This window comes from Etheostoma cragini, chromosome 17 (genome assembly GCF_013103735.1).
Source record: "Etheostoma cragini isolate CJK2018 chromosome 17, CSU_Ecrag_1.0, whole genome shotgun sequence".
NCBI classification, from domain to species: Eukaryota; Metazoa; Chordata; class Actinopteri; order Perciformes; family Percidae; genus Etheostoma; species Etheostoma cragini.
In genome coordinates this window covers 20,427,473-20,437,382 of record NC_048423.1, presented here as the reverse complement: position 1 = coordinate 20,437,382, position 9,910 = coordinate 20,427,473, and the positions used below count along the sequence as shown (strand labels likewise).

The window sequence follows — 9,910 nt, the reverse complement described above, 5'->3', positions numbered from 1 at the left end:
ATATACATACATATATATGGATGCCACAGAAACCACTTTTTTGAAACCAAGTACGAGTACTTACATTTGGGTTTGCCGATACCAAGTACGGATATGAGTACCTAATGATACCATTACAGTTATAACAATTACTTTGAAAACGTGTATTATTTGAACCTGAATGCATCACCTTTATGAGGTGTACCTAAATGCAGTATTTAGTCCCATCGGTGCCCACAGTTAGTGGTTTGTTTACATAACTCATGGGAAAGGCAAAAATGTTGCTATACCGGTAACTTCAGGGAAACATTAACCTTTTCCAGTTCTGTTGTTTCTCTATTATCTCCGACTCCGGCAGTGGCTATGGTGTCTGGAAAAGTCAAGCTGCAGGCTACCGGTAAGCTACGCTTTGTCTTTAGCTATATAATGTTGCAGGTCCCGCACTGGGACCTACAGTGTTTTAACCCTTTCCAAAAAATTACAGCCACACTTTAGACCTGTTAGCTTTAACTTTTTTAAAGCAAGCTATTAGCCAATAGTAGGTTAATGCTACCTACCTACCAAGTGTAGTGCTAATCAGCCTCTACAAGCAGTGTTAATTAAGTGGTATGGAGTACAAGTACTTTTTATGAATATATGAGCACTATATCAGACCCGATACCTGATACTGTTATTGGTATCACTGCATCCCTACTCTCGCAAAGCCGGACCTTTCTTCCACAAGCTGCTGAGGTGGGTCTGGCTAGTCCACACAGCATTCCAGGATGGGAGAAAAACATGCTCTGGTTTATTTGCATTCCTTTAAACCAATCACAATAGTCTTGGGACAGAGTCACGGCGCCTCTGAAAATAGCCTTGTTTTGGTGGAACGTGTACATTCAAAGGTTGTTTCAGTTGTGCAACAGAAAACTCAGATTGAACAGATAGTCAAGTTGATGCCAATTATATGCAACTATTCATATACTTATCAGTATACATACTGATCTGTTTAACCCTACTACATGAAATCACCCCCTCAATGGGCCTTTTTCTGTGTCAAATTGAACTCGTCATCATCAAACTTCAGCTTCGTCGGCACATTGTCAGTCATTCCCAGCAGCAAATAAGAAGTGACAGGCCCCGCTACATCAGCATCATTGCACACATTGAAGGCAGGGCACCTCTTGCAGCGTCTGTGTACCAACAGTGAAACAGTGGTATCCAGTTTGCCCTTTTCCACGATACAAGACAAGACCGTTGTGTGGTGACAACACAGCAGCATATGTGCATATTTCCACCAGCAGACTGAAAATAAATCATCTCCCTGTTTGAAATGCTGCTCTAATACCCTATCTTGTATCTGGCTGGCCCATTTGTGTGGGTGATCATCATTCTTCAATCTTTTCAAGTCCATTAGTCGTTGTGACAGCAGCGCCGCTGGTTGAAAACAGCAGATAACGGACCCAGGATTAGAGGAGATACTGCCTCAATATGTGTGAGCACTTTCTGTGTGTGCTTCTGTGTACACACTCACAAATCATTTTGGCCCTGCTATTTACTGTGCTATCCATGTAAAATACAAAATGGACTTGGATTCCCCTGCCATATTTGTTATTTTGTTCCACTTCTACATTAGGTGACCATAACATTACAGAATAGACTGTACCAGACTAGTCTTGCATTGTCCATCTATCTCCACAGCGCTGGAAATATCATAGTTCATAAAAATGCAGCGCAGTGACGATAGACATTTCATACACACAACATGTGTATGCGCCATTCGACCCGTTCTGGACCCGTCAGCCGTCTCTCTGTGAGTAGCGTCCATCACACTCCCTCTCGTAGTTCTAAATAGCCTATGGAACGATGAAATTTGTTTTGGTTCAAATCAACAAATAATCGCAATCAAAATTTTGATCTAAATAATCGTGATTATCATTTTGGCCATAATCGTGCAGCCCTAATTTGTTTAACCAATTACAGCGGTCTTGGGCGGCGCTGAGCTCCGGACACAGCAACGGTGGTTCTGCTAAATAGATGAAATAGTTGGAAGGAACTTGTTTAGGTATAACATTTTTAAAAGAAAACGCCACTTACAATATTAAATTAACTATTAACATAATGCAGTAACTTGAGCTATTTGAATTAGCTGGATACATGGTTAAATACAGTGGTGTGAAAAAGTGTTTGCCCCCTTCCTCATTTCCTGTTCCCTTGCATGTTTGTCACACTTAAGTGTTTCGGAACATCAAACCAATTCAAACAATAGTCAAGGACAACACAAGTAAACACAAAATGCAATTTGTAAATGTGTTTATTATTAAAGGTGAAAAAAAATCCTAACCATCATGGCCCTGTGTGAAAAAGTGATTGCCCCCCTTGTTAAAACATACTGTAACTGTGGTTGTCCACACCTGAGTTCAATTTCTCTAGCCACACCCAGGCCTGATTATTGCCACACCTGTTCACAATCAAGGCATCACTTAAATAGGAGCTGCTTGACGCAGTAAGGTCCACCAGAAGATCCTTAAAAGCTACACATCATGCCGAGACCCACAAAAATTCAGGAACAATTGAGAAAGAAAGTAATTGAGATCTATCAGTCTGGAAAGGGTTATAAAGCCATCTCCAAAGCTTTGGGAATCCAGCGAACCACAGTGAGAGCCATTATCCACAAATGGCGAACACATGGAACAGTGGTGAACCTTCCCAGGAGTGGCCGGCCGCCCAAAATTACCCCAAGAGCGCGGCGACGACTCATCCAAGAGGTCACAAAAGACCCCACAACAACGTCCAAAGAACTGCAGGCCTCACTTGCCTCAGTTAAGGTCAGCGTTCATGCCTCCACCATCAGGAAAAGACTGGGCAAAAATGGCCTGCATGGCAGAGTTCCAAGGAGAAAACCACTGCTGAAGAAAAACAAAATGAAGACTTTGGAGTGGCCTAGCCAAAGTCCTGACCTGAATCCTATTGAGATGTTGTGGTATGACCTTAAAAAGGCCGTTCATGCTCGAAAACCCTCTAACTAACCCTATAACTGAATTAGGACAATTCTGCAAAGATGAGTGGGCCAAAATTCCTCCAGGACGCTGTAAAAGCCTCATTGCACTTTATCGCAAACGCTTGGTTGCAGTTGTTGCTGCTAAGGGTGGCCCAACCAGTTATTAGGTTTAGGGGGCAATCACTTTTTCACACAGGGCCATGATGGTTTGGATTTTTTTTCACCTTTTAATAATGAACACCTTCATTTACAAATTGCATTTTGTGTTTACTTGTGTTGTCCTTGATTATTGTTTAAATTGGTTTGATGTTCCGAACACTTAAGTGTGACAAACATGCAAAGGAACAGGAAATGAGGAAGGGGGCAAACACTTTTTCACACCACTGTATAATTTCCTTTTTACCAGTGTGTCACCATATATACTTTGTCTACAGCAATCCCACCAATCAGTCCTAAAACGTCCCAGGAAGAAATATTAAATGCTGTAAACATATTCTTTGTATATCTTTACAATCATTCACCAAGCAGGCCTGCCTTGTAGCACCATCCAAATTTTCTTCAAAACTTTCCATTTTTAGTGTGCAGTATGCTAGCTGGAAGTTTGATGTTGTTCCCGAAACCGATCCTTGCAAGGCAAGGAATATCCGGCAATTATCATCGATCCAGACTAGGACACGACCATTTAAAACCGTCTGTTTCACTCCAGTGTCCACAAGACTTTGCAAATCCTTACATGGTCTGTATCACTCTAGAATTTAATGAAAAAAATCAAAATAAATGACACTAGTCTGTTTTACTCCAGTATTCCCTGCTTACTCAGTCAGATCCTCCGACTTCTGACTTTTAGGCTTTTGTAGCAGGAAAGAACATTTGTTATGTTTAAATATGAATGTGGATAACGTTAGTGATATTGTAATGCTTGCTACAGTTACATTTTAAGGGATAAATTGGCAAAACACATTTTTCTCAAATTGACTGCTTTATTCTAACCCTGCTGGGCCCTCCCTCTCTTCAGTCTATCTCTATTTTGCTTGAATCGAGCTGAGACGGGCCGTTTCAGACCGCTGCAACTTTTCCCTGCAAGGTTGTACATTTTTTTTTCCGTGGTGAATCTTTGGTCTGAATTCGGCTTTACAGCAATGTAAAAATTCTAGTTAGTAAAATACTATGATCTTCCCATGTTTTTTTTTGGAGTATTATCAAAATCCATTGTACTTTGTGTACAATGCTTCTCTCAAAATGTCATCATCAGTGGGAACCCTGATAAAAGACATTACATCTAGATGTAGATCATATCTCCTTAAAATTACATTTCTAATATTGTTCAGTCAAATTGATGGATCAGAAAACAATTTTAAACATTGCTTTCATTAACTATAGAAATGATGTGTCCATGGTGTTTTCCATTAAGATTCCTGCCGCTGCCAAAACGCCATGCTAAGGATGCAACTTTGAAAGAAGGGATTCTTTTCTCTAATGCGGATAATGCACAACTGAGAACTGAGCCTCCTAGCAACCTAGCTAGATAGCTAGCCAGCTGATTTATAATCTGTAACCAGGGAAAGCATGTTGGGTAGAATTAGCAAACTAGCTAACTAACTCAACAACAAACTACCAAACAAGCTAGCTAACTACCCAGCAAGCTACCAAACAGGCTAGCTAACTATCCAGTAAACCATTAAATCAGCTAGCTAACTAACTACCCAACAAGCTATTAGATTAGATTAGATTCAACTTTATTGTCATTACACATGTACAGGTACAAGGCAACAAAATGCAGTTTAGGTCTCACTATTAAACAAGCTACTGAATAATTTAATTCGAGAAAAGAATCCCTTCATCCTGTGTTTACCACAAAGCTAGGGAAACACTGCACATCTCCTCCACCTATATATTTTTTCTTGTTAAAGGTTTTCTATTGCCTGCACTATGTAACACCCATAAAATCAAGAAGGCAAAAGTTGGGGGCTGACCGTATGTTGAATATAGCACAATGCGCTATGTTTCTGTTGTGTGTGCATGGATATTTGGATATTTTTGTGAAGTATTTAAATCCTTAATCCTAACCTTTAGAGCAGTGGAGGTCTTCATCCGGGACAAGTACGAGAGGAAAAAGTACTGCAACAAGGAGGCCCTGGCTGCAGCTCCAGTGAGTACTATACCTTCACTTTGGTTCATCTTATTCATATAGCTGTATACAGTAAGGTGAACAGATTTCTCAGACTAAATCCGGGGACATTTTCATCTCAGAAGCGTATTTACCTCCAAAACAAGTAATGTTTTTACTTCTGTAAAACTTAACCCCCCCCCTCAAGGTCTGATCCTAGACCCACCCCTGTTGCTACTTCCTACTCCACTCCACTACACCTCAGAAGGGAATGTTTCGAGATAGAAAGTCCTAATATTTCAAGATAAAAAGTCTAAATATTTCAAAATAGAAAGTCTTAATAGTCCTAATATTTCAAGACAGAAAGTCTTAATGTTTCAAGATAGAAAGTCTCAATATTTCATAATGTTGTAATGTTTGCTGAACTACTGACAGCTTTTGCTTTATTGCTCAAGGCTTGTTTCCGCAACAGCTCCTTGAGAATCAGATACAATAAAAACAAAACTATTGAGGACATATTTTCCTTTGACATTGACGCAGTATTAAACGAGATTGCTGCAGTCGGCAGCAGAGAAACAAGTTACAGCGTAAGTTAATAGGATAATTGTCAGCTTGTATTTACGTTCATAAAAGTGCTTGTTTTGCTACTGACAGACTGAGATTAATATTGTGTCTGACAACATTATAGAAAGGATTTTTTAGGAGGTCGACCTTTCTGTTAAAGACTAAGATCCTTTTTAAAACATAAAAGTCCGCGAAATTGCGTTCGCTAAACTCACCAGACTCCATGTAAATAATCAGTGATTTTAGCATCGGAAAATACGGCTTTCTAAAACATCTATGGGCACCGCTGGCTCTGGCGGTCTGGAGCCTGCGTGTGTTGGGTGTGCGATTATCGGCTCCGTTTGGTCAGTATTTTCTTTCTTTTATTCCATTTTCGGGTCTGTCAGTCACAGTGAAAACCGGGGACATTTCCGGGGACAGATCCAGCCGGGGACAGGTCGCCAAAATCGAGGACTGTCCCCGGACACCGGGGACGTCTGGTCACCCTAGTAAACAGAGTTGCCATGGTTGGAGGACATTTCATGACTGTGTGCCTCAATTGTTGCATATGTTTGCTGTAATGCTGTTTGGTACGGAAGCGTAGTGCTCCCAGAAAATATATTAGTATCACATTATTACGTGAAAAGTGTATTGTAATAATTGCTTTTTCTGGAATATGCGGTGTTATTTTGTGTCTCTGGTGTGCAATAATATGGGTGCTTTAAAAGCTAAAATGTTTGACTTATCACGTTTGGCGGCCTTTCCTTATACAAGACATTTCAATAGGTTCTAGCGCTGACTCATATTTGCCAAAGCCTTCATGGTTGGTTTTCAGGATCTTTTACTCATTAAGCCTGTAAAATTTTTATTTTTGCAGTTGCTGACATTTCTCTGCACTTATACTGTATCTATCTCTCTGAGGATGTTTTCTCAGCTTACACGTTTGGAAAGGCAGTAAACTCCCTTCAGTCCTGTTTCAGCCCAAACAACACAGTTTCATAGGATCTGATACCAAGAGTTAGTGCGCACACTGTGGCGAATAACCTTTCAAAAACCACAGTTATCTTGTGTTATAGGCCTTTATCAGTAAGGATAGATGTCTTTGTATGGGTTTATGGGTGTCAGTGTCAAAACTGAACCTTCTTCTGTGTGGAAAATAGGAGAGAAAAGATGTGATTGTGTAGGTGTTTGGGTGATGAGTGGGTGGATGTCTTGTTTCTAGAGAGATTATCTTTGTGAAGTGTGTGTTTCCAAGTGTTTCAGTGAGTGGGTTGCTTTTATACTGCGAGTTATGCAAAGCAGTGAAAACGCTTATCAAAATGTGTGTGTGTGTGTGTGTGTGTGTAATGTACAGTATGTGTGTACAAATGTATAAACTCACGTGTTCTCCCCTCCCCCCCCAAAAAATGACGCTCCTATTCTCACAAACATTACACTGCCTAGCAATTTGACTCAGCGGTCCCGGCTGTATTGGATGAACACTTGCAATTGCTTTTTTTGTCTGTCAAATAACACCTCAGTATTCAGTAATTCAAATATTATTAAGAGAAAAAAGAAATGCTGTCAATACAATCAAGCCCTCCAAGCTGCAATCCCCATTTTATGTGCATCCTAACAATCAATGTTCTGCCCTACTGTTTATTCCAAATAATGATAACTGCAATACCGTGATGACAGTACTTCACTTTCAACACGATCTTTTCTTTGACTAATGTCAAAGAAATCAACAGATTAGTTATTGTCCTACTGTTTAACAATAATGTGGGAGTTTATAGTGGACATATTATGCTTTTCCGTATTTTCTGTCATATCTACAATGTTATATGTTTAATTTTTATGTTAAACGTGGCCAAAACAAATAATGAGGTAAACTTGTTTAACAGAAATCCCCTTGAGCTAAAACGTTCAAACGTTTCCAACTGTTCTGAACGCTCCTGTTTCAACAGTTTTTTCTCCTCTGGCTAAGTGTTACGCAACTCTAAGCCGGCCTTCTATGATTGGTTATCTGGAGTGTTTTTTTTTAAGCTTCTGCGGTATTTACATTATTGCATGTAGCTAAATGCTAACCGTAGTAAAATATGTCATCTTGGCTGCCAGTCTTGTTAAATTCTCCCCAATTCCGAGACACATTACTTCTGAAACATTTTCTGTTTATTTAATTTGTTTTGCATATTAATATAAACACAGCAATACGGTAACAACGCTCAGTACAACATAAGTCCGTACACCTTTACATTTCACATGTACCCAACCAGTACAATGAATAGGAAATAAATAAAATAAGAAATAAAAATGTTTGTACATACTCACATACATACATACATACAGTGAGGAAAATAAGTATTTGAACACGCTGCTATTTTGCAAGTTCTCCTACTTAGAAATCATGGAGGGGTCTGAAATTGTTATCGTAGGTGCATGTCCACTGTGACAGACACAATCTAGAAAAATAAAAACCAGAAATCCCAATGTAGGATTTTTTAACTATTTATTTGTATAATACAGCTGCAAATAAGTATTTGAACACCTATCTATCAGCTATAATTCTGACCCTCAAAGACCTGTAAGTCTGCCTTTAAAATGTCCATCCCCACTCCATTTATTATCCTAAATTAGATGCACCTGTTTGAGGTGGTTAGCTGCATTAAGACACCTGTCCACCCCATATAATCAGTATGAATCCAACTACTAATATGGCCAAGACCGAAGAGCAGTCCAAAGACACTAGAGACAAAATTGTACACCTCCACAAGGCTGGAAAGTGCTCAGGGGAAATTGCCAAACAGCTTGGTGAAAAAAGGTCCACTGTGAGAGCAATCATTAGAAAATGGAAGAATCTAAACATGACTGTCAATCTCCCTCGGACTGGGGCTCCATGCAAGATCTCACCTGGTGGGGTCTCAATGATCTTAAGAAGGTTGAGAAATCAGCCCAGAACTACACGGGAGGAGCTGGTCAATTACCTGAAAAGAGCTGGAACCAACGTTTCCAAGGTTACTGTTGGTGATACACTAAGACGTCATGGTTTGAAATTATGCATGACACGGAAGGTTCCCCTGCTTAAGTTTGCCAATGACCTCTTGGATGATCCAGAGGAGTCATGGGAGAAAGTCATGTGGTCAGATGAGACCAAAATATAACTTTTTGGTCATAATTCCACTAACCGTGTTTGGAGGAAGAAGAATGATGAGTACCATCCCAAGAACACCATCCCTACTGTGAAGCATGGGGGTGGTAGCATAATGCTTTGTTGTTGTTTTTTTCTGCACATGGGACAGGGCGACTGCACTGTATTAAGGAGAGGATGACTGGGGCAATGTATTGCAAAATTTGGGAACAACCTCCGACCCTCAGTTAGAGCATTGAAGATCGGTCGAGGCTGGGGGGTTCCAACATGACAATGACCCAAAGCACACAGCCACAATAACCTAGGAGCGGCTCTGTAAGACACATATCAAGGTTCTGGCGTGGCCTAGCCAGTCTCCAGACCTAAACCCAATAAAAAATCTTTGGAGGGAGCTCAAACTCTGTGTTTCTCAGCGACAGCCCAGAAACCTGACTGATCTAGAGAAGATCTGTGTGGAGGAGTTGGCCAAAATCCCTTCTGGACTGTGTGCAAACCTGGTGAAAAACTACATGACACGTTTGACCTCTGTAATTGCCAACTGAGGCTACTGTACCAAATATTACCATTGATTTTCTCAGGTGTTCAATTACTTATTTGCAGCTGTATCATACAAATACATAGTTAAAAAATCATGCATTGTAATTTCTGGATTTCACTTTTTAGATTATGTCTCTCCAGTGGACATGCACCCACAATGACAATTTCAATTTTAGACCTCCATGATTTCTAAGTGGGAGAACTTGCAAAATAGCACGGTGTTCAAATACTTATTTTCCTCACTGTACATACATATGCATACACATACCTATACCCCAGTTGTCAGTTCTAAAAGCTCAAAATGAACAGGTTACAAATACAGTGTTATGAGTAGGACAAAAGGGAAAGAGGCAGAGGCTAGCCAAGAACAACACTCGAAAGCACTGAAGCCCCTGTGGTGTTGGAAAAATGAAGATATGGAGCCTAAATGTTCATAAACTGTCCCTCTGAAGAGTGAAGCAGACAGGTCAGGTACTCAAAAGGAAAGCATTCCATTGTTATCTTATGCCAGTTTGATTTAGGGGTTTCTTGACAGATCTTGACTGGGGTAACCCATGATTAAAGATATACACTCACCGGCCACTTTATTAGGTACACCTGTCCAACTGCTCGTTAACACTTAATTTCTAAGCAGCCA

At 40.2% G+C, this 9,910-nt stretch overlaps 1 protein-coding gene and 1 long non-coding RNA gene across 5 annotated transcripts in view; one reads left to right on the top strand and one right to left on the bottom strand.

The window, feature by feature from the left end:
• Positions 1–154, bottom strand: part of LOC117960413 — a 19,288-nt gene extending 19,134 nt beyond the window's left edge. The window contains exon 1 of the long non-coding RNA XR_004660144.1: positions 34–154. This is a non-coding gene — a long non-coding RNA (uncharacterized LOC117960413). The remainder of the gene's footprint in view (positions 1–33) is intronic.
• smap1 (small ArfGAP 1) overlaps positions 1–9,910 on the top strand; it is a 154,270-nt gene that overhangs the window by 35,608 nt on the left and 108,752 nt on the right. For 3 of the 4 annotated variants that reach the window (XM_034898287.1, XM_034898285.1, XM_034898286.1), the window contains exon 4: positions 5,033–5,108. In XM_034898287.1, coding sequence (XP_034754178.1) covers positions 5,033–5,108 — 76 coding nt within the window. The remainder of the gene's footprint in view (positions 1–5,032; positions 5,109–9,910) is intronic. The other variant, XM_034898288.1, reaches the window with a different exon arrangement.